Source organism: Glycine max, chromosome 10 (genome assembly GCF_000004515.6).
Source record: "Glycine max cultivar Williams 82 chromosome 10, Glycine_max_v4.0, whole genome shotgun sequence".
NCBI classification, from domain to species: domain Eukaryota; kingdom Viridiplantae; phylum Streptophyta; class Magnoliopsida; order Fabales; family Fabaceae; genus Glycine; species Glycine max.
This window is the reverse complement of record NC_038246.2, coordinates 7,117,551-7,143,495: the sequence shown is the minus strand read 5'-3', so window position 1 is coordinate 7,143,495 and position 25,945 is coordinate 7,117,551. Positions and strand designations below refer to the sequence as shown.

Genomic DNA, 25,945 nt, shown 5'->3' with positions numbered 1-25,945 from the left:
GTTTGTTACCCGTGATGATGTTCTACATTGGGCTCGATTTGTTGCTTATGAAATTGGTTTTGAGGCAGTGATTATGAGATCCGACACAAATAATGATATTAGAGGAAGGACCTAATTTGTTTTAATTGATTGTGAAAGGAGTGGTCAGTATATGGCCAAGAAGAAAGATTTGGTCAAAACAGTTACTGGCAGTAGAAAATGTGGGTGACCCTTTAAGGTGCATACGAAACCAATTGTGGGAGGCAAAGGATGCATGGTGAAGTTAATTTGTGGGAGTCATAATCATGAATTGGCGAAGTCATTAGTTGGACATTCATATGTTGGTCAACTAACTAAGGATGAGAAGACCATTGTTGCTGATATGACAAAGTCAATGATGAAACCAAGAAATATTCTTCTAACGTTGAAGGAGCACAATGTCAATAGTTATACAATAATCAAGAAAATATACAATGCAATAAATGTTTACCGTTCTTCCATAAGAGACAATAATATTGAAATGCAACAACTAATGAAACTTCTTAAACAGGATCGGTATATTCATTGGCATAGATTGAAAGATGAATATGTTGTACGTGATATATTTTGGAGTCATCTTGATGCAATCAAATTAACTAATGTTTGTAATTTGGTATTTTTGATAGATAGTACCTACAAAACAAACAGGTACAGATTACAGTTACTTGATATTGTTGGTGTGACACCAACAGAGATGACATTATCTGCTGCTTTTGCCTATTTGGAGGGAGAACGTCTGAATAATGTTGTTTGGGCTCTACAACAATTTCGAGGTCTTTTCCTCAGATGTGATACACTCCCTAGAGTTATTATTACCGACAGAGATCTAGCATTGGTGAATGCAGTGAAAATTGTATTCCCTGAGGCTACCAATTTGTTGTATTGGTTTCACATTGATAAGAATGTGAAGGCAAAGTGTAAAACCTTGGTTCGTAAAAAAAAATGCATGAGATTATGTCATGGATGCCTAGGGGAGTTTGGTCGATTGTCCTTCTAAGCAAGAGTTCAATTAGTGCCTTAAGAAGTTAGAAATTGTTTGCTCACCATGGCCAATGTTTGTTGACTATTTCAACCAAACATGGTTGATTCCCTATAAAAAAAGATTTGTTAAAGTCTAGACGAATAAGGTGATGCACTTAGGAAACACAACAATTAACAGGTAAGAAAATTCTAAATTTTTGTTGTTGGTAGGGTTCACGATTGAATGGATAATAATAATTGTGTTAGTTTACTTGGTCGTGTATTTCATATGCAGGGTTAAGTTTGCTCATTGGGCCTTAAAGAGACTACTACAGAATAGCCTTGGAGACCTATGTAGCGTTTAGGAAGCCATGAATAACATGATCACGCTGTAACATATTGAAATTAAGGCATCTTTTGAGACAAGTAAACATGTCGTTAGACATTTTTTTAAAGTTACCTTACATAAGAGACTACTTGGCATGGTATAAATGTATGCTTTAAACCAGATTGATGCTGAGTTTGAATGTGTACATTATGCTGGCAAAAACCTTTCTCGTTGCGGATGTATCATGAGAACTACTCACGGTCTTCCATATGCATGTGAGCTAACTAGATATGTTGTTAGTACCATACCACTTAAGACAATCCATATGTTTTGGCGAAGGCTAAGTTTTTTAGACCAAGGGTTATCTGAGCCTAAAGTTAGCATAATCGAAGATATGAAAACCATATCCAAGCGGTTTGAAAAGCTTGATGTTTGTAGTAAAGTTAGTCTGAAGAGTAAACTTCGGAAAATTGCCTACCCTGATCTAAACTCTATGTGTGCTCCTCCGAAAAAGGTGAAAACAAAATATGCTCAGAAGAAATCGATGACCAAGAAACAAAGATCAACAAAGCGTGATCTGTCTTACTAGGAGTATGTTGATGCATTACATTGTGCAAAATAGTAATTCTTCAGTCAAACATAGTGCATCATCATCTGAGCAACCAATTCAAAGAAGGACCATGCCGATGTTGGATCAATTTCATCCATGCATTCATGATTTCATTGAAAACATTGTTGATGTCAAAACTGATGGTAATTGTGGATATTGTGTAATTGTTGCCTTGTTAGGTATGAGTGAAGATTCATGGTCATTGGTGTGCAACCAGTTGCTTAAAGAACTTACAAAATGGTTTGATGAGTACATCAACCTGCTTGGTGGCATAGACAGATTTGAGGAATCAAAGCGGTCCGATTATCCATGGTATATAAGTTTATTGTTACATTTTGTTCGATTAAACTTGCTTTAAATAAATATAATTGTAACTGTTACATGTAGGTTTCCATGGACAAGCGGATGAATATAACCGACATGGGATATGTCATTGTATTTAGGTATAATGTCATCCTTGTTTCTCTTTCACTCCAACAAAGCATAACATTTTTTTCTCTTAGAAGTCAACCACCAATAGATTCTTTTGTGCATCGTGTCATATGTATCGATCATGTGTATGACAATCATTTTGTTCAAGTAAAAGCATGATCATCTTGTTTGTGTAATTTTTGTATAAAAAAAATATGTTCTAATATTTTGAATGTGTATGTCCTTATGTAACAAGTATTTCTAAGAGACTGTTGTTTGTTACTGCCACTAGCTTTGTTATGGTCTACACATTGTCATCATCAGGCAAAACAGTAGCTCACACCATATATTAGTAAAATGTAGCAGTATACAAATTAGTCAAAGTTGAAAATAGAATTTACTGATTTAGGTGAAGATTGAACCTTTAGTTACTTATGCGGATGTCATGTAATACGATAATATACGTGTGTTTCATTGGACGTTGATATAATTATGTATTTCACTTAACTTTGAAACGGTATTTACTTGGAGTATGTTTTAGTGTGTTTATGACAAAGACATTTCACTAATCAGGGTTTAGTGTCACGTAAGTAATTAGGGTTATGTTTAGGGTTACTATAGTACATAGTGTCTACGGTCACGTCACTAATTAAGGTTTACCTAAACCTTTCCAAGTAAGGAAAGTTTTTACGTCACTATTTAGGGTTTACTTATACCTTTGCAATTACGGGTTAGGGTTAATTCAATACTTAGGGTTTAGTGTTACTTGAATAATTAAGGTGGTTTGACTAATTAGGGTTATTAAAGGTTTAACATAATAATGTAAATTGGTGATTACTTTTAAATTCAAATACAATTTAAATGGAAATAATTAAAATGCTTATCCAATAACATCAAATAATAAACATTGTTCATTCGAATTGTATACATAATTCATATAAAACCTAAAGAATAAAAAAAGTCTTCATGCGTCTTCCATATGCTGTCTTCGTCTCGAATGAACGTATGCATTTCGTTGCACAATGACACCTCATGCGATCCTTAGGTAGTCTTCAATGACAGTGTATGTTTTTGTCCCTTCGATCACTATCTTTAGGTTGAGCAACCTTTCTAACCTTTCAACTATGGATAGGCAAGCCTCTTAGGAAATTGAGAACAACAGAAAAAGTTTAGAGTTAATGAATGTTCAGATAAAATGACTAACAATCACAATTGAAAATATATTATACCACTGCATGTTGAGTCTGGTCTACATCAACATGTGCATCTGCAAGTGCTTTGTCCATAATAGTTGCCGCCATCGGGTGCTGAGGAACATCTGGTTCAACAAATGTGTTATTGTGCACCATGGGCGAATGTCTAGGAGGATCCCCTGGTTGTGCCAGACTCATGGAGGGATGAAATATCAGGTAGAATCACTTCCTATAGTTTACTGAAGACTGTCCAGGCGCAACACATATCTGACCAACTGGTGCAATGTATTTAGAAAACTAAATCCATCTATCATCGATGTCTTCAATACATAGAGAAGAAGCAACAGGGTGTGGAGGAATGGTCTGCACATACCCAAATTGTCGTACAACCCTCTCTGGTCGATGTATGATAATAGATGGACCCCATCTGATATGTCTGGAAAATAAAGAGATAATCTCAAACTCTCTGAATGCACGGTGGTCACCATAGGGAATCCAACACGTAACATTAGACATCAATCTATCCAAACGCTTGTGATATGTCGAAACTGGTAATGCCTTCCCAGACTTCCAACGACAGACAGGTGGTTTCCTTTCATGGTAATCTTTGACAGCAATAGAATAAGCAACAAAAGGAAAGTGTTCATAGATCCAACACTAGACATATTTTAAAAACAAAAAACAATGAAAACAATACTCAATATAAACTAAAGAACTAAAAAAATAAAATTAAAATTAAAATTACCTATAAAAGTGTGATATATCCTGTAAGTTGTATAGCGGGGCTCTTTGACACATCATTCAAATTCTCATACATATGGACCAGTGCAACAGCTCCACATGCGTAGCTTCCACTTTGCATCAGGTCACGAAATGTGTCCAAGAATACCACATGAATGTGTGTGTCACTCTTGTTAGGAAAAAGTGTTCAACCTATCAGATGCAACGAATATGCTCGAGCTGCTACAGTCCACAGTGTTGCGTCACATTTGCTCAGATATATGTCTCGCATCCAGGATAGCCTAACATATGCCTCATGGTATTGTATTATCTCAGCTCTTGCTTCTTCTAAACTAACTTCAAGTAATTCAACTAATAGCAAGACAACTTTGTCCACATGCAGAGCCTCGAAGTTGTGGAAGGCCCCTGTAATCGGAAGATGTAGCAACGATGCCACATCGTCGAGGGTGATAATCACCTCTCCTACAAGAAGATGGAAACTAGTAGTTTCCTTATGCCACCTCTCCTACAAGAAGATGGAAACTAGTAGTTTCCTTATGCCACCTCTCCACAAATGTCAATATAAGTCCCCGATCACCAGTGTCCAACGAACATGCGATCAGAGGACTTAATCATGTGCCAACCACTAAGCCTTCAATCTTTGGAGCAGGCATGCCAAATTTATCAACCTTCCTTCCATGGGAGGATAACTTTAGCTTAGGACGTTCCTGAAAATCATAATTTAAATCATTTCCACAACAATAACAAATACTTATGAAAAAATTATTTATTTAAAAATATAAATTCCTCTTCATTCCAAACTTTTGTTGCCACATGATAAACATAGTACATCAAAACTGATGTGTCATGGGACCCGCCTGGAAAACCCTCGGCATCAGTAAATACATCATCAACAACTGCTTCTCGAGGCTGTTCATGAACCTCTCATTTGCATGATTCACATGTTGAACATCCTCATTAACAGGTGCAGCTTCTCATTGCTACCATGCATATGCTGTGGGCCTTCGCCACTAGGGCCTTCATCCGCATCACCACTGACTTCTCTCCCTAGGGCTCTTCCTATAACTCTGCCTAAAGCCCGACCCAAACCTCTGGTTCTAACCATAATTTACCTATTAAAACAGTCATAACAATTTATGTAAGCGTTCAAAAAATACTTCAATCAATTACTATTTAATAATTCATAAATAAAATTTTAATTATGTTTTAAATAACTTTTTCGTTACTTTAATATATTCATAAATGTATATAGAAATTCTTTTTTCAAATATATAGAGTTGACAACACTAATTTAGTAAACTTAAATTAATGACCAAAATGAAACTACAATTTTGGTTTTTATTTCTAACAAAATACTATTTCATTTTTCAAAAAATTACTATGACAATAACTTTAATTTTTTTCAACTAATGAAAAAAAAATTAATTTTATACTTCTAAACATTATTTATATAAATATTTAATACTATGACTGTAATAATGTATATACGACTATATCAATAAAAAAAATTATAGTTACAAATTTACATTTTCTTGTTAAACTAAATTGTCAAATATATACTAATAAAAATTTTAAATTTATGATAGCTAACAAATTTATAAAAACCTTTTTAAAATATCAAATATAACAAAAATTACTTATACTTTTTTAAAAAAATTAAATCACAATAATACATATACATTTTTTTTAAAATAAACAAATTACTTAACTTCTTAATTAAAAACAAAAAATATATATAGCAACATTTATTTATTACAAAAAAATTAACAAAAATATTAATTTATTTAAAATTATAAAATAATTTTTTCTTTCAAATTAAAATAAAAAAATTAAAATAAATTTACAAATTGGATAATCGGTATGCCTTATATGGATTCTCAACCTTCCTCACGCAAATGGAGAAATAAAAAGAGGGAGAAACCTAGGCTACTTATGTAACAACCATTCCATTGGTTTTCTTTTAAATAACTAAATGAATAAATAAACAATCAAAATAAGATTATGTTATTAGAACTCTCACTATATAAAGTAACTTTTAATCCCAGAGCACTTTTACAAAATGTTGTATTCCTTTTTTCTCTGACTCTCAAAAATCCTAACAGAGCAATCGGAGGAGGAGCTCTACAGGACACCAGAGACGTAACCATTGCTAACAGAGAACGCTTAAGTGACTACCTCGAGGTAAGTGATGAGTTACTCACGCTTGAGGATTAGAATGAACATGTGTAAGGATTCCTAGAGGATCAATTTTTGGGTTATTTTGAGTTGTTTTTTGAAATGTAATTTTGTTCTTATGTTTTAAATCGTGAATTGGTTGTGTTTGACAGACCAATTGGTGTCCTAATACGAAATTGTTATGAAATTGATGTGTTCCTCTCTTAAGTGGGAATCCTAAAAATTGGGTCATTTTCTAATTGATGAATTAAGCAAGGAGTACGTTAATATATATGTTCATATTAAGTATTACATGTATTTGTATAGTGGTGTGTTATATATATTTGATACATGTAAATATATTTATAAGCTTTGAAGTTAGATATATCTTATTGTTAAAATATATGCTTATCTATTTGTTAAGTATATTTTGTAGTTAGTTAATAAGTGGGATGTTAAATTATGGACATGAGATATGATTGTGAATAAGTGAGTAGTTAATATTTGATGTGATATTACTTGTGTTGTAAGTTGTTAATTATACAATAACCCGACTAACGTTTATCTTGAGAAAAATATTTATGCGCGAAGTGTTAAAAGAAAAGTGTAGGGTTCCAAGTTAGAAATTTGAAGTGTTAAATTGTAGCATAATATGTTAAACGTGTTTGAAACACAAGTGTGAGGTTGTGTGTATTATATAATTCATGAACAGTGTCTGCGTGCAAAAGTTATTTTTTAGGGGTTGGACTTGAATCAGGAAAATGAGATTCTAACGGATTCTTTGGAGTTTAGGTCTTGGGAGTAAAGACACTCAGTTTGAGTGCTTCATTAAACCTATGTTGATCTCATACGGTTGAAGCATTCTCTCATAATAAAGTGACCTTGATTGGTCACCTTATGATTTTACTTAGTGAGAGTGACCTGACATACCCATTGTGTGGCGTGTCTTGTTATGTATTCATAAGCGCCCAAGTGTGATTTTTCACTGACATGATACCACATTGCATATAGATTCAAGTCTCACTATAATTGTTGCATAACGCCTATGAATTGTTTATCATAAAATTGGTGAATGTTGTTATGTTTTAAATCAACTGTGTGATTCATGTGTAATGTGATTGGTGATTGAAAGATGAATTTTAAATTATAAAGTGGTGAAGTGACGTGGATTGTATTAAGTTGAGTTATGTTATAAATAATTCTATAATGTATTTTGCTTATGTTTTTGTTTATCCGTATTTTATTTAGAAATGTGATAACTCACTCTCGGTGTGTGTTGGTGTTTGGGTTGAATGTCATTTTGTTTCAGGTAAGCCAGCATATGATGAGTTTCATGCTGGAGACAAAGAAGCTTAGCCTATGTTAGGGAAATGCTCTAATAAATGTGACATCGGGGCATAGGGTTTTATTTCATATGTTATAATTCCATGAATAATATAATTATTTTATGTTTTTCCCTTTAGTGTGAATTCTCTTCATTCAGAATGGGCGACCTTGTTTTGAGCCGAGATAATTTTATCATTTATTTGAACAAATTCTATTATGATTTCACTAAATAAATGTAAACCTTTTACCCTTTTGAAATGTTTTTATTTAAATGTGTTTTAAAACTTTTAATTAATTTCACATTCTTATTCTTTTTATTATTAGTATATATATGAGTGGGGTAGAGGGTGTCACTTTTATGGCAGCGGAAGACGACGACCACAACAACGACGGGGCACAATGCAGACGGACCAGGCACAGAAGCTCAAAATCATAGAGATGGCATGGAGGAGGAAGAGAAAGACTAAACAGTGCACGTGAGGAAGAGAGAGGGAGAGGGAGTGCTTTTTAAAATTTTAAGTGAAAGACATTTTTGTCACTTCACTTAAAATGCTGGGTGTACCAGCAATACGGATGGTGCCCAAAGCAAAAGCTTACGTATAACGGGAGTCCATTTAAAACTCCAAAAGACGGATCTAGGTAGGAAATGGCCCATGACAATTATTAAATGTGCCTCCATTATTACTAAATGTACTTTCTTTCTTTTTTAATAACTTCAGTCAAATATCCTTTTATCTTCTCTTTCTCTTTTAATCCATTAAAATATTTGTTTCCTTATATTTTCTCCTCTTTTTTTTTTCTTTCCAATTCTCCAAGTTTTCTCCTGCAAGAATTTGGCAAGTTTTAGATTCAGCAAATTAAGTTTTGAAAGATATCAAAGTTTAAAATAAAAGCATTGTTATTGATATTACTATCTTACCTTCTTGCAGTAAAAAAAAAAAAAACTATCTTTCCTTCTTTAGTAACACGTTTATTTTTTAGATTAAAATTAAAAGTGTGCCCCATTTTTTGCAAAGAATTTGGTGAGATACAAATAAGACTATAAAAGATCTCAAATTTTAGTCTGTTTCATTTTACCTTAGAGTACTAACATTCATAAAAATGTATCATATCAAAGCTAATACTAACTATTCAATTATCCAATCAACCAATAATATAACTTATGGTGGGGTATTTTGAGATTACAGTAGTTCCATTATATCTACTTTTGCTTGCAACATTATTGGGGTGTTCCAAAGCATATGCCTTGCTTTGGAGATTGTCTAGGCTTTAAAACTTTGCTAAGATAATTGTTGAATTTAATTCAATGTGTACTACTCGATTTATTAACCAAAGATGCCCACGGACGCATTGGTTCCTAATGTTTTTTTATGATAAGTATTGGATAAGAAATAATGTATTTAATGTATTGGAAATATAAAATACATTTAAAATTTAATATAAAAGATAGTAGAAGGATTTGTAAGAGGATGAAATGTTTGAGAAGTTTCTCTAGAAGTATTTTTTTAGAAGATAAAAATAAAATAAAATTTTCTATAAGATAAAATTATTTATTTATTAGCTAATTTATAAATATATTCTGGTTTTTAAGAGAAATTATATGAAAAAATTTCTATAACATCTTAGATTTATTTTAAGGATTATCTAGGAGAGATGATTTTTTTTATTAATATTTAGGAGAGAGGATAATACTTCATAAACAATTTGATTGTTTATTCATTTTTAAATATATTTTTATTTCCATAGAAAACATTTATTTTTAATAAAAATATTTTTTTTCTGAAAAAAAAAACACTAATAAGTAAGAAGTAGCCATGAACTTGACTTCTTCAGGTGACCAAAATAGTAACCGTCCTCATTCCTCAAGTAGTCAACCAATGTCCTAAAGAAATAATTCAATTGACCACTTTCCCCCTTCTTGCTCTCTAGGGTTACTACAAGAAGCAGCATCCGCAATGGAGCAAGACGGTGTCGTTTCGCAGCCAGTTGCGTTAATGGCGTGCATAGCAATGGCCCTGTTCTACGTGGCCATCCTCTACGCTCCCACCGTGCTCATTCGTCTCCCACCTCCTCCTTCCTTCAAAGCCTACATGATCCGTCGCTTCCTATGCGCCGTCGTTTCCTCCATTCTCTCACTCTTCATTTCCGCTCTCATCCTCCCCGTATGCACTCTCCCATCTTATTATTAGTATTATCAGTAATAGCAGGCAAGTTAGGTATTGAAAATGGAAAGTTTTCATTGGGAAATATCATGGATTTGTTTCAGCTTAACCAGAGGTCTCGAGTTTGAGTCCTAAGATATATGTAACTGTGTTAAATACTTGGAGTGAGAACTTTGTCGCCTCATAGTGGTCTTATTGCGTCTCGAACAAGGAAAAAAAAAATTAATGTGATTTCCAATGCATCTTTAACATGACTTCGAATAAAAAAAAACATTCTATTTCAAATTACTTAGTGAGGACATTTCTTAGCAAAACCCTTGTGTTATTAAAGATTTAACGAGCTACTGTTGTTTTTGGTGATTTGGATGCATAATTTATGGCAATTTTTTACTGCAAGAGAGATTGAAAAGAACATTTTTTAAAATTGAAGGAGTAACAAAAAGCAAATTTAAATTTGGGGACAAAAACACGGTGACATTAATTTGAATTTCGAGGGACAAAAATACATATTAAAACAATTATTAAAAGACTTAGATGCATTTAGCAATGGGAATTGAGTATAGGGAAAGGGGATAGTCTTAGTCATTGAATGGGTAAGTCACCAATCCTTAAAACGGACTATTTAATGTACTTTATCCACCCGCTGGGTTACGGGTGAATATTTTACCAGATAGCTAACTAAGGTTTGAGTTTCCGTTGGGAGAGGTGTCCTACATGTATTATTTGATAGTGTCTTGAACAAGATTGCTTATGAAGGAAAATTACGTTTGGTAAAAGAAAAACTTACATGCATTTGTTTTGATAATTTTGGTGTTTTGCAATTAGAATTACAGTTTTACTTTTACAATTTTAATATTTTTAACGCAAACCTTTATTATACTGGTTCATGAGGTGAAATTCAGTTTTAAATAAAGAGTAACAAAATACATCTAAGTTTTGTCCTATATTATTGTGAAATTGGTGGGGAATTTGTAGTCATTTTTGTAAAAATTAGCTAAAATAATCACAATGTTTGAGTTTACTCTTGTGATTTTTCTGTGTGAAGGTGCAAACTAAGGAATCGCGGCACATGTTTGGTGTATTTGGCATCCGGAGGGACCATATTGTGAGTAATGTGTATGAAATTCATGGTTCAATTGAGGGATGAAAGAGCATTTTGTCTTGTGTTGTGTGGTGATGTCAAGTTGTTGTTTTTGTTATCATACGCAGATTGGGAAAAAGGGTCACTCATTGCTGAATTTTCTGTATGAAACAGTGGCAGGCTGTGGTTCTTCCTCTTTGCTTGACCTCTCTAATGTATTCTGGGTCTATGTTCCTCAAGTGTCTTCTCTTGCTGGCTTCTTGGAGGCAACACACAAATTCTGGTGCTGCCCTTTCCTTTGATTCCTGTAAATTTGCCTTGCAGAGGTTTCTTGACTGGTTATCTGCGATTTCATCAAATATTTTGGTGTGGCGAAACTATGTTGTGGTTAGTATCATTATCATCATCATGCATGTTTAAGCTTTTGCTATCAATAAGCTGCTGTGTGTGTAGCTTATTTTTCTCTTGTGCTTATAATGAGAATTTAAACATATCTGTTTGCTGACTTGTGAATACAGCTTAGTTGATGTGTGTTTCATGGGTTCAGTTTCATATCTCACATTTATTATGGAAATGATTTATTGTGGTATACTATACTGAACAGGCACCCCTTACTGAGGAGTTGGTGTTTAGGGCATGCATGATACCTTTACTTCTGTGTGGAGGACTTAAGACATACAGTATTATTCTTCTTTGCCCCATTTTCTTCAGCTTAGGTAAGTACATAGATGTCAATTCTAGAAGATGTATGTGATTTCGATAGTTATAGAGTAGAATTTTCTATTGTTGGATGTAAATGAGAATCTTTTATCATTTAATATTCAAAAAATTGTTTTAAGAGAAGGCATCAAACATCCATTGTAGTATAACAATGCTATTGTAACAAGTTTTATTAGAGCTGAAGTTCACTGCACTTTTGAGAAGTTTTATTTTTAGTAAGAAATTTTATATAAAACATTTGGAAGACTTTGTCCTTGAGAATTTGGTTTTTAACAAAGTCCAAAGGTGTTATGTGATCCATGTAGTTGAACTCACTCAGTGGGATAAAACTAGTGTTGTTGTTGTATTGAAGACTTTAGAAGGGGACATAATAAATTCATTTTATGGTTACAAGTTGAAGAAGCATGTGTGTGCGTATGCACGCATGTGCATGCATATGTATATGTATATGTATATAAGAGATTCCCTTTGTCCCTGTACTATAAGGAATTAGTGGCCAATATCTTAACTGTCTTGTTTAATTAGACTATATATGCAAGAGTAACTTGCTGCCTTTATATTTTAAACAAGACACAAGAATAAATATTAACTACTAATTAGCAAAGGGTACCTACCAGAAAGGAAATGTAGTGTCGAAAACTCTGTTCAGTGTTCACACTATCTCTCACATGCACAATCCTTTTCAACAGTGTTGTCCTAAGATGTAATCTTAGAAATAATTTTGGAAATTCTTTATACTTTAATGAATTATTGTATATTTTGCATTGCATAGATACCAGATAAAAAGTTTTAATGGTGAGCTATAATCCGTTAAATATTCAGCAAATTTTCGTTTGGTTGTAGATTGAAGAAAATAGTGAGCAGAAATTGTTGTCCTTTTCAAATGCAAGGCTAAATAAGAAGTTTTACTGCATTATTGGTTTGCAGCACATTTAAATCATTTCTTGGAGATTTACGCCAAGCAAAACTACAGAATAGTGAAGGCTGCTATGGTTATAGGTATGGTCAATGTTTATGTTGTTCATTACCAATGTCACACTGGCAAAGTTGCTGTATCTTTTATAGAGAATTTTAGATTTTGGGGCATTTCAACAATCTCAACTTAGTATTGTTGGATAATAATCTCACTGCAAAATGAATTTTGTCTCCAGGTCTCCAGCTTGGCTACACTGTTGTCTTTGGGTCATATGCATCTTTTCTTTTCGTTCGAACTGGTATGTGGTGTTTGGGCACTTGATTGATTGGTAATGTTACTGGTTATGTTGTGGTTATATTTGGTCTGACTTCTATTAAGTGATGATAGAATGTGCTTCTGAAACACAAATATGAATAGATTCAGCATTGCTAAAAAAATGATTGGATAATGACGTTTAGGGTTAAAATGACTCTGGATTTTACCCTTTAGACTGGAAAGTTTTGTTTTTAGTCCCCTTATAGTTTTATTTATTTATTTGGTTTTGGTCCCTGCCACTAACGATATACCACAACACATATTCTTCGAGAGACAACCATCAAGGCTAATTTTTGGTATGAGATCTAAACCTAAACGGAATGAAACTATAGGAACCAAAAACTAAAACAATGAAGTTGTGACTGAGACAAATTTTTAACAAAAAGGGACCAAAACCAAAATCATGATAAACAATAGAGTCCAAAAATATTTTAAACCTTTCTATAATTATATATGCTTGCCAATATTATAAAAATCAGGAAGGTAAGTACTAAATTTACAAGTTAGTGGATCTAACTCCTCTTCTATTTTAAAGTGTCCCTAACAAGAAAACACACAGAATAAAGCCAATATTAAATGTGTTGGATAAATGTAAATTCCAGCACTTGCCTTAATATACAGAAAGTTTATCTCTGTTATGGGTTGAAATGATAGGAAAGACAGATAAGTATGATATATTGATATTATATTATTATGACATGCTATCATTCTCTTCACTGTTCATTAACCTTACTTTTCTTTGAGCTATATAGCTGTAGTTAGCAATTTGATATCATTCTCTTCACTGTTCATTCTCTTGTGTTTGGTTGCCGTTTTTTTCCTGTCTCTCATTTGCTAATGGCTTATGCTTTGCAGGACACCTTTTAGCTCCCTTAGTTGTGCACATATATTGTAATTTTATGGGACTGCCTGTATTGTATTCGCAGAGAAGTGGTACGTGTATCAAGTTGCTTATGGAGTAAATTGCAAATTTGACTTCTTTGGTTATTATATCAAACTACTATAGTACTATTATTATTATTATTTACTTTTAATCTTCTTACCCTTTTTCTCTTGTTTTTTCTTTTCATCCCAAGCCTCTTTGCTTTTAATTTGTCTTTCATTTCTTGAACTATTCTCTACTTACTATATAATCTAGAGCTCAAAAAGTACTGCCATTTTGTGATGAACTTATGATAGATTTGGAAGTTTAGTTTCAGCTGGACTTCTGACTGGAGGCACAAGTTAAGAATTTTTAAATTCTTAGTAATTGCTTAAATTGTACAGTTAATTAGTTATTTTCCTCCATATCTCTTTTCATTACGAATTATTTACTAAAAATATGAAGAAAAGAATGTAGAAAATATATAGTTATCAGTTACAACTTTAACCTGAGACCTTTTCCTCCTTTCCCTCCTTCTTAACCATCCAACCAGCCTTATATCTCCTAGAAAAGTACAATATTATTGGAGTAACTAAGACATTTCACTTACAATAAACAAAATTTTAATTTTTTAACAGTTTGGTACATATGGGACTGAAATTTTACACTAACAGTGAATCAAGATTAAATCACTAGTTGTAAAAGTTTGATCTATGATTCTAAGTATGTTTATTTTAACCGTTTCTCTAGCATGAAACTTGAAATATAGTTCTCATGCTTCTGTGGCCATTATCAAGTTTTAGATCTAATATCTGATGGTGACACACCGACACCCAATGAGCTCTCCCTCTTCATAAGACCTTATATTATGCATGCATAGGAAGATTTATTTTATTTTATTTTATTTTTTCATAAAAAAAAGAAGAGGGGGCCAGGGATAAAAACAGTGCTAGTTAGTACGATTAACTGTACTCATGGTCTGCTCATTTTTTTCATGGAACTATGAATAAGGTGATTTATGGCTTCACTATACATTTCCATACAAATGTTGTTTTGGACTTATTCATCTGTTTCTGTTTCAGGGATTGTAAGTGTAACATTCATAATAGGATTCCTGGGCTTCTTGTGGCTTCTTTTCCCAATGACGGGCCCAGAATTGTATAATGATAGAATAGATAACTGCAGTTGTTGGCAAAGGTACTGCACATGGAGAGAAACGATAAGAATAACCCAGATGTAAATGTTACTATCTTTTTTTTGGTGGCGAAGGAAGAGTAAACTAAGAATGATTGAATAAATTCTAGAAGAACACGGTTTCACTCAAAATTGCTAGAAGTTAAAATGAGTTTAACTCAGTTGGTTAAGTAAAATGTGTGTTATAAATTTTCTAATATTGTTTTTAATTCTTACAAATAAAAAATACTTATAAATATCTTATTGTAAGACGAGATCAAACAAGTTCAGTAAAATTCATGCAAATGACTCCATAATACAATAAAAGTGAAGAGGAAGAATGCTTGTAACTCATTTTGGCTTGAAATGGTGAAGGTTTGGTAGTTTATTTGTCCTTCAATTGCTCAACTACCGAGTTAAATCTTTGTATGCATTATTAGTCTCGGAGGCTAAGCAAGCCAATTTCCTAATCTTAGAAATGGTGAGTTTCTCCATGTGCATAAAAAATATTACTGTCTGGACCTTTTACTTAGATATGGGTTTTTAATACATTTTATTTTCTTTTCAAATAAGTATTTTTAAGAAAATGCTGCACCAACACCGCATCCTTTTCTGGAGTGATGATAGTTTTACTGTATTTTTTTTAAAAAGAAATGGCAGTTGGTTGAAAAAAAAATTAAGAGTTTAATTTTTTTTATATTATTAAGGTAAAATTTTTACACTACCAATCAATTAAAAATTATTATAGATATAAGTTTTAAAATAATTTATGTAAAAGTTAATAAATTTATAACATACGACAGTTTGTATTTAAATGATAGTATAAAATTCATTTTCATTTAAAGTTCATCCACTATTTACAATTATTCCAAAATTGTCACCCATTTATTCACATTGTGAAAATAAAACATTGTGAAGATTCTCTAATTTATTTATTTATTCCTGAAGCGGCTGTTAAGTGGGATTCAATATTACAATTCACCACCTCAAAACCTTAACCTCAAATTCATATTCACGCCAAACTAATCGCAATGTGACTTGGGACAATTCAAAACCCCAAGATGATGACTTTGAGTTATGAGATTCCTTTTAATTTTTCAATTTGCCACTCGAGCTAATCATTTTTTTATTTTCAAAAGCCATTTTTTTATTTACATTTTTTGTTTTTCATTTGTCAAACCCGTCCTAACTCCATAATATAGTCTTAGATATGGTTATGATGGCCGAATCTGCAGGCTGCAGATACTCTGTAACAAAGAGAATATAATTTCAACAAACATTTAATACAGCTAAGTTAAATCCAAGAGGGGGCAGTGGTAAAATGTTAGATATGTTGGTCCTGCTCTGAGGCATCTCTTGGTTTAGCCATATGGTTCTGTTATACTTCAACTCCACATTACTATTGGTTATTTTATTTATTGTTTTATAATATATATAATTTTTCTTCAGTATCTTTCGTCATATTTTTGGACCCATTTATTAAAATCTATAGATTTTGACTGACTTGTGGGTCTTCAAAGGGAATCTCAGTCATCATGCCCCGGTCCTTAATTCCATATCAAAAACATGACATACTGAGCTGGTTTGGTGACCTTAAGAGGTCAGTTTCAGTTAGATGCAGGATTTACATGATGAAAAATTTGTGAATTCCCTTTGGATTTTGATTGGACATTCTTTATTGTATTTTGAACGGAGATAAATGCAAATTTGTTTGCAATTTTTTTTTTCCCATTAGAAGTTTGAACACGAACTTGTATTTTTCACTCTGAAAATGATGATGTCATGTTCCTTAAAATGTCATCTGTAAATCGAATACTTGGCAAAGTTTTTTAACTGCATGCTACTTGATTTGGTTTATTCAACAAAAATTTAATAAATACAGCAATAATTACAATAGTGTAATGTTAACCAATAATAAAATTTTCTCTAAAACAACAATGATAAAATAATATAATAATTAAATTAAATATTTGTGATATTTTAATTACATTTTGTTATGTTGTCCTTGTGCAAACCTAAGATGAGGAACAAAAACACCAAAGTAGAGGTACAAAATGTTTTATTAGACTAGTTGAGTCAATCCATTTATTTATGTTTCTGTTTTTGTAGGGTGGGTTGGAGTCTTCAATCCACCAATTAATCCACTTTGACTTGCTCTGCTTAACTTGTCAGCCAAATGAGGTGAGGCAGGTTGGCTTGTTGGGTTAGTTTGTGGGTTGGCTCGTTAGATTTGTGTACTTGTTTTTTTTTTGTGATGTGTTTTAAAACATTGAAATTAATTTGTGTTATTGAGGTTGTGGACGACTGGACTTATGTTAGTGGAGACTTGAGAGTAGTTGGTTTCAGATTTCTAATATTTTATGAATTGTGGGACTCATTGAAATTGTGATTTTTTTTTAAAAGGCCTCATTGAATTTGTGGTTGACTGGCTCTAGTTATTGGTTTATATGATGAAATAATTCATAACTTCTAATTGTTGGAATTGTTAGATGAATCCTAATAATTTAGCAGTGTAGTATTGTCATGACATTCCCTTAGATCATATTTTACATGTTGCTTGAATTTTCTATGAAATATGAATGAAACACTTAGCATTGTGCTTTATAGTTGACAACTAGAGATAGTATTTCCTATTTTATTTTTGGTCATAATTTTGTATAGATGAGTAATAAAAAATTTTATTTAGATAATCTTTATTCTTTTCTATTTGTATTATTATTTTTAGTAAGTTCATTAATTTTTTAATAAAAAAAGTACAATACCTCAATTCGTCAACCTGTCTATACAGAGTAGGTTGAGATTTCCAATCCATTTTGTCTACGTACCCCTTGATCTTAGGCAGATCAATGGCTAGATGAATTGCTCCCTTTCATCACCCTTACATTCGAGGTGTTGCTTAGGAAGAAATGAGTTCGTAAATATAGGGATGAGAGTTTTTTCTTTATTAAGAGAGGATAAATTAAAGAAATATAGGGATGAGAGTTTTTTCTTTATTAAGAGAGGATAAATTAAAGGTTAAATAATTGGCTTAAATATGTTTTAGGTGTTAGTTTTTTCTTTTTTTGATCGATGTAAGTCTATTTTTTTAATTTTAGTCCTGCTAAATTAGCATTTTTTTAATTTTGGTTTTTGTAAGTTTTTTTGTTATTTCTATTCCTTTTAAGTTTGTATATTTTCAATATTAATCGTTTTAAGATTCTAATTTTTTCATTTATAATCTCCATAAATTTATGCATACATGAATCAAAATTAAAAAGACACAAACTTATAAAGATTACAAATGAATAAAATATCAAGGATTAAAATTAAAAAGATACAAAATTATAAAAATTAAAATTTAAAAAATAAACTTATAGTGACAAAAAAAGAGTGCTAGCTTACAAGAACAAAAAACATATTTAAACCTAAATAATTTAACAACTTTTCAAATTATTCTAATATTTTTTTTTACCAAAGAAATCAAATTATTTTCATCCTTTCCACTCCTAATTTTTTTCTCTACCAAACAGACCATAATAGAGGTATTTGTGCTCGTGCTTACTTTTAAAGAACCCGTGCCTGTTAATAATTTTGTTAGAACTTCATCTTATTAAGGTCAAGCAACATTTGCCTTTTTTTTTTTGTTAGTAATATGTGCTTACGTAATTACTACTTTACTAGTGCTAAATTTTTATTGTGGACCTTGCAATGTACATTTTATTAAATAATAATTGCTAGTAATTAATGTTAATTCAATCTAAGAATATAAAATTATTTGGGAAATTCATTTAATAAAATATTTCAAGTTATTCGGTTGAAGAAAAAAATTACTGAAGTTAGTAAAAAGTAAAAAAAAAAATAAAAATTGGTGTAATGGTATAATTAACTAAAGATGGGTAAAAAGTAAAAAAAAAAGAAAAAGAAAAAAAAATGATGTTGAGATGGACATACTCATAAATCTTAATGATAAATTGCTAATATATGTTCAATTATATATAATTTTTAATTTGAAATTAAATAATATTTAAGACTTTTTGACACAGTTGTTTTATGATATGATACGTTCTGCATCCGAATTGCAGTCAACCGTAATTGTATGCTATGAGGCATTGACAATGTCATGTCCTCTCTGATATTTTCTGGGTTGCCTTTGTTTCTTCTTCTCCCATTCTAATGAATCCTCTTTGACTTTTATTCTTGAATCTTTTTATGACTTCTTTTCTGATAAGAAGATATCTCTTATAAAAAGAATCTGAACGATAAGCCATCTCTGTCACCCTTCGTATTCATTTCTTTTTTTTTTTGTAATTTTCATCAAAATGTAACATATCTTTTCACTTTGAAAGCTGACTGAATGACTAACCACGTTTTATTTTTATTCCACCAACTTAATAATTTTTTATTTTATTTTATTTTTTCACTTTGAAATTGAGCTAATACACTGGCAAAGGTTATTTGTTTAATTTACAAAAAAAAAGGTTATTTGTTTGTCAAGCCAAGTGAAAATAATAAAATAAAACTTGCAACATGACACCATTATACAGATTATGACTTTGCTTCTTGGGGGAGGTTCATACTTGATATAGAATCAACTTATTTTAATATTATTTATTATTAATATATGGAAAATCAACTAGAATTCATGGTAGCTAATAATTATGTTAGTATATATAATTTCCATAATCACATAGAAACAAGCAGAGGCACTAGCAATAATGAGAGCTAAGCATATAATAAGTTTATATTCATTTCTAGCAGATAGACCAGATACACCATCATACAACAATGTAGTTCAGAAATTCATATCTAAGGAAAATATGATTAAACATGGAAATGGAAGCAATAGTGCCCTGGTAGAGGATTAATTGCTAGTATTGTCCTATGGAACAGAAACTACAACTACACTGCTCCTCACATTGGTTGGTTTTACACAAAAAAAAAAGGATTAGAAAAAAACAATTACAGTCACTAGAGGGGTCACAAGATGCTTCTCATAATCACTAATTTAGCACATTTAATTGGTGGAACTAGAAGGGTTTTGACTGGAACTTGAGCTGAGACTCAGGTCAAGAAAGGTGTTTGGATTACTAGCATTATTGGCTTTCTGATTGCCCTTGGAGAGTTTTTGTTTGAGCTCAGACAACAGGGCCTGATTCTCCTGATTCAGAAGCTGTGCCTTCTTCCTTAGTCTCTCATTCTCCTTCATTATGTAACAGTTCTGCAGGTACAGCTTTGAGTTCAACCTTTCCATCACTACTTAATCAAATCACCAAAATTTCCTCCTGCACTTAACCCTGAAACAAAAAGATACTAATTGTTATTAATTGTTTCACAAAACAAACTATGATGTATCAAGCAAGTGAATCAATCCAAAGGGGTATATTATATTTATATGAATGTAATTGATTGAGATTTTTTTGAGAAGAACAAAAGGGAAAAGAAGGTAAGAAGAAAACAAGAAAGGAACAGAACCACCTTAATAAAATTAAATAAAATAAAGGAATATGCAAGCTTCCTAGTGAATGTGTTGATTTATGAAATGCTTTGGTACATATAATTATGACACTTAAGAGAAGAAGGCAATATCAACAGGGAAAAGGCATAGAAGAAGAACAATTGAGTCTTTTTTGGACCACCTTGTCAAATAAATAGAGCATATGGGGTTGTCTGAAAAAACTAAAGAAGAAATTGGGATGAAATGATGCAGGGAAAGGAAAATAAGTTAATAACAGTTGTCCAAATCCTGCACTGACTTGAAAGCAGAAAAAAGAAGAAGAAGAAGAACATGGCTTCTTCTTTCGGCTATCCCAAGAGGGAAGAAAAGGATAAAATAAAGGTCCTACGTAGAAAAGGAGACAAGCTTCGTACACCAAGATCTTCTGTGTGTCTATGCAAAAGCCACAGTTCCTTGGTGTTCCAAGCACACACACATTATATAAGAGGCAATGCAAAAGGGTTTTAGTATCCTCAAAAGTGCCAAAAGTAAAATGGGAAAAAACGAATAAACAAATCACTTAATGGGAAGGCTATGGCTAGAGAAAGACAAAGAAACCATTGAGGGTGGTTTTCCTTTTTCATTTTTTTTATAAACAAAAGAAATTATAAAATAAAATAAATGAAACAGAATCTACAAAGAAAAAAAAAAGATTTGATAGGCAACAACAAACATTCCTTCCACAAAGGTGGAGTGAAAATAACTAAGATACCTCAAACAATGTCTATCCTTAAGTTAGATAGAAGAAGCAACTAAAATAGTACAATACAAGTGATTTGGACTCAGATATCTAAACCCCAAAAAAACACCAACTTTGCAATAGCCTGAAATATACCATGTTTACATTTGTTTGTGAAAGTAACGAGGAAAAACAAAAGTTACAAAACAATAAACATAGTGTGTTGTGTGTGTGTGTGTGAGAGAGAGAGAGAGAGAGGTGGGGTCCTCTTGTCTTTCTCTCTTGAACTTTTCGAAAAAGATCACCTTCTGAAGAAGGGTTGGTTGGTTTGTGGCTAAGTAGGAGACTTTGGTGGAGGGAAGCAGAGTCTCTGGATTTTGTGGAAGGATTGTTGCAGTGTGAAAAGGGTGAAGAGGAAGTGAGGGACAAAAGGAACAAAGGGTGTTAATTTATAGAGGAAAAAAAAAGAGAAAGAGAAGAAGAAGAATAACACAAGACATAAAGGATGAGAGAGAGAGTGGGGAGGGACGTGCCCCTCCTCTCTCTGACACAACAATCATGCATGTGTAAGCATGGAAGGCGGCCGGTTAGTAGCCTAAAAGATTTTATGTTTCGCCTTCTATTATGATGATGCTTATGGCGTCATGCCAATGATGATGCTTTGTTTGCCTTTCATTTTTTTTGCCTTTTCTATTTATTTTTAAGGGTACGTTGCTGCATATTTTAATCAAATCTAACATGCCAACAATGTTTTTTTGGTTAGGATTTACAGAAGTGGTTAAGGATATGAAGTTAGCTTTATGTTGTTTCTTCTAGATGCTGGTTCGGTTTTATCTGGAGTTACTAAAATTCAATTTGATGGATGACCCTTTTTAGGGAACTGATGCTTAAGAGTTATGGGAGAAATTTAACATGTTAATGTTAGTTAGGATTAACATAAGTAGTTAAAGGTTCTACACTTTTGTTTCTTTTAGATACAAGTGTTCGATTTTCTCTACCCTTACTATAATTCAATTTAGTTGGTAACCTTTTTTTTTTAGGGAAACTCCTCATGCTCAAGAGTTATGGAAAAAATTTAACATCCAAAGTCGTTTACTTAGAGTTAACGTTCATCTTTTCTGGAAGTGATTTTGGTTTCCTTTTCGTTGACGTTATAAAATTCAATTTAAGGGACAGTAATTCTTTGCGATGCTCGAATGCTACAGGGGTTATATATAAAATTATTTGCGATTTAGGTTCTTGTACAACAACCCTTCTCTGGATAGACATCTATTATAACCTACCATGTCATTTGCGTCCTATTTGATAATATTGGAGGGCGATTAAAAATAAAATAAAAAATTTAAGAGGAGTATCTATCTATCTATCTATCTATCTACTTATGTATAAATAAATGGTCACCATTTGTTACCAAGTAAAATTTCCAGAGAACTTGATCTGATTTAAGATAAATTTATTCGACATTTTTGTGTTTCTATGGGATTGTTTGTTGTGTATGGAAGAACAATACCTTGTGAGGTAAAGGGCACAGTGGGAATAAAAATGGGCATAATGGACAGGGGAGGAACAATAATGGGGGCTTTGAGTTAGGGTTTGTAAAATGATGATGGGCTAGGCCGTCCCAAGATATGCAATGATGGTTTGGATTGGGTCCAAAACCACCATCAGCACCCTTCCTTACCCCCTCCCCCCCTATCATCAATTACTCTTTTGTTTTTATTTATGCTGTGGTGCTTCTATTTTTAGGCCTCCATAATTTACACTTTCGTTTTTGAAATTTTCATGTGTTGGGGAAGTGTTGGCAGTAATCATTCTCGTTGCCGTAATGTTATTCCTCCTTTTGTTGAAAATGGCCATTTTTGTGCCTTGAGACCTGAGAGAGAAGGGAAGAGACTGCCACTTGTTTGTGGACTTGTCTCCACTACACGGCACTTCCTTAGCTAGCCACTTGTGTTTTAATTCTTTATCATCGTCATCATCGTTTCCCATAATATTTAATGAATATCTTTCATTTTTTACATTTTAGTGATGATACCAAGTTTTGTTCATTTATGCCAAAATCCGTTGCCTTAGCACATCAACTAATTCTTTTTCTTTGCTTTTATTTTTATATGCTTGGGAGAGTGCTTTAACTTTTTAACAAACTAAATGTGAAATCATGAAAAAGGTTTCACAAAAAGGGCTAAAAAGAAAAAAAGGATGAGAAGGGGTGTCATTAGTACCACAACATCTATTTTTTTGAGAATCAATTCTTACTCCTAATCGGATTCCATTCACACCAATTACCCGGTGACTCATATTAGCCTAATTAAAAGAGTTTTTTTTTTATATATAAAAAAAAAAGGCATTGATGGTATTTTGTTTTACGTTATTGTAATGATAATAATTATGAGGAAAGGTGTATAGTAGGGTGTTAAGTAAAGCACTCTTTTTGTTGCCAAATTCAGGTTGAAATAATTGTTGGGGGGAGTAATATAGGGGGGGTTGGATGAGAGTTTGGGCCAGCCAGCCCCCAATTCCCTCGTGGGTTATGAGTGGCAGAAACGTGAAACATCATGGTTGACAGATGGTGTTTTTGGATGTGTCTATTTTACTTATGTGAGTGAAGTTGTCAACCAGTTCATGGGTGTCCCCCCCGTTTCAACCCCGTTTAGGGACTTTGCTTGCATCAATCTATGTTGTCTAATTATGGGGATTCAACAGATGATGGGTACCCCTTAAGATTTATAATACCTCTTTCATCTCTATAACAATTATTATATTATTAATTTTAAAACCCATCAGTTTCTTAAGTAAATTGTAAAGGGTTCGAATCATGATTTTTATATATGAAAAGATCTAATTGAGAGGAATAATTCACTTTTGAATAGCTTTAGATTATTAAAGAAGATTAGTTTGTCTTACTGAACGATCAAGAATAATATTCTTACAATCGTATAGGTAAAAAAAAAATCATATATTAGTTTTAAACACTCATTCTAGATAACAAAAGGCGTTTATAATATGTTCTTTTCTTAATAAATTATGTGTTTTTTCTTATATCAAGTAGCTTACGTTTATTTTTTTTATACTTTTTATTCTTTTTAAATACCACTATTTAAATTTAATCAATCTTAATTTAAATCTGGACACAATTTATGATATTAATAAATAGAGGTGATTTTTTTTTAATTTATAGATTTATTTTTAATTTCAAAAGTCAAATTTTAATTTATTCATGTTAAAAAATAGGTTAAATTAGTTATTTAGTCTTCTAATTTATTTTTTAAATTCAATTTTAATTTTTTTATTCAATTTGATTCTTTAATTTTATAAATCAATTCAATTTGGTACTTTAGTATAAATAATAAAAAAAATCACACTTTGTGGCGATTTAAAACTACTATGTGATTTTAAATCGACAAAAAATACACATTTCTAAAAAGAAATTAAGTCGGTTTTAAAAATTAGAGAATCAAATTAAAAAAAATTAAAAAATTAAATTGAACCAATTTTAAAAATTAGAGGACTAAATTAAATAAAAAAAATTAAAGAACCAAATTAAACCTAAATAATAAATTATAGATCAAAATATTAATTTATCCTAAAAAATAAAACAAAATTCTTATTATTTACGACGAAGATATCTTTGTTATACTATCTTCTTTCTTTTAGGTATGTAATTTCTTTATTATTTGAAAATAATGACATTTTTATATAGAAATGGTGATATTCTATATCTTAGAATATGTTTGGAAGATGGAATTAAAATTATAATTTATAATTTTGATTTCAAATTAAAGATTAAGTATTATTATGATAATTAATGAAAGGTGACATAGGTAATATTAATGATAATGGTATTAGTGATGAAGATAGTTATCAAAGGTATTTATGGGTCTAGGTCAATTGGTAATCCAACCTAACTCAATTATATAGGGTTGATTTTGTAAGTATTCGAGTTAAATATGATCCAATCCACTTAAGATTAGATCATATATGGGGATAATTAATTCTATTTTTTTTTATCCAATTCAATTCATATCATATAATTAAATTTATTATTATATAAAAGCTAATTATTAAATATAAAACATATTAATTTTTATCTCACATAATTTATTAAATTATTAAATTAAATCATCCATATTTTTTCTTTTTTAAGTTGTTTTTTATAGTTATCTTGATTTTGTTAATGTTTTTCATATTAATACAATACTTTATTTATATCTAAAATAAACATATTATATTAACATTGAAATCATTAATTATATTAATTAAATATTATCATAATTTGATCTCTTTGAAAGTATTTAGTCATTATCTACTTATAAAGCTTTAAGTAAAAATAAATTATAACTCTAAAAAAATATTTTTTACAAAATAAAAATATTTTTTTTAAATATTCAGACTCAATTAAACCAACCTATTTATGATTGGAATCAATAGAATCGGGTATGTAAAAATTACAGAAATCCAACCCTTTTGAACATCCTAGTAGTTACAATAATTATCATAGGGCTACTTAGTATGGTTAATGATAATGACAACAATAGGTTTAATTTTAATTTTAAATTTCAATTTCATGTAAAAATAATTACACGTACATATAGAGGTGAGAAATTAAAATTACTTGCGTGTTGGTAAAATTGAAAAATAGGTTTAATTTTAATTTTAAATTTCAATTTCATGTAAAAATAATTACACGTACATAGAGGTGAGAAATTAAAATGATTTGCGTGTTGGTAAAATTGAAAATGACTGAAATTAGTTACTTATTTAATTTTATGAATTTCTTTTAAAATTTATTATTTAATTCTAATAGAACATAAAAAATAGGTTAA

At 31.3% G+C, this 25,945-nt stretch overlaps 2 protein-coding genes across 8 annotated transcripts; one reads left to right on the top strand and one right to left on the bottom strand.

The window, feature by feature from the left end:
• The first annotated feature begins 9,586 nt into the window (after positions 1–9,586).
• LOC100783290 (CAAX prenyl protease 2) lies at positions 9,587–15,123 on the top strand. Its single transcript, XM_006588778.3, has 8 exons — positions 9,587–9,903; positions 10,949–11,008; positions 11,159–11,371; positions 11,589–11,700; positions 12,632–12,703; positions 12,856–12,918; positions 13,791–13,868; positions 14,880–15,123. The coding sequence occupies exons 1-8, from the start codon at positions 9,697–9,699 to the stop codon at positions 15,035–15,037; spliced, it is 963 nt and encodes a 320-aa protein (XP_006588841.1). The 5' UTR covers positions 9,587–9,696; the 3' UTR covers positions 15,038–15,123.
• Positions 15,124–19,662: 4,539 nt separating this feature from the next.
• Positions 19,663–21,646, bottom strand: ZPR3B (protein LITTLE ZIPPER 3-like). 7 transcript variants are annotated; one of them, NM_001368783.1, is made up of 2 exons: positions 20,586–20,786; positions 19,663–20,243 (listed from the first exon to the last, which is right to left on the bottom strand). In NM_001368783.1, the coding sequence occupies exon 2, from the start codon at positions 20,198–20,200 to the stop codon at positions 19,964–19,966; it is 237 nt and encodes a 78-aa protein (NP_001355712.1). In that variant the 5' UTR covers positions 20,201–20,243; positions 20,586–20,786; the 3' UTR covers positions 19,663–19,963. The 7 variants fall into 7 exon arrangements, with proteins under 7 accessions (NP_001355712.1, XP_040861495.1, XP_040861500.1 ...); XM_041005561.1 differs by lacking the exon at positions 20,586–20,786 and adding an exon at positions 21,428–21,646 and having other exon boundaries at positions 19,666–20,243; XM_041005566.1 differs by lacking the exon at positions 20,586–20,786 and adding an exon at positions 21,156–21,417 and having other exon boundaries at positions 19,666–20,243.
• Positions 21,647–25,945: the final 4,299 nt, after the last annotated feature.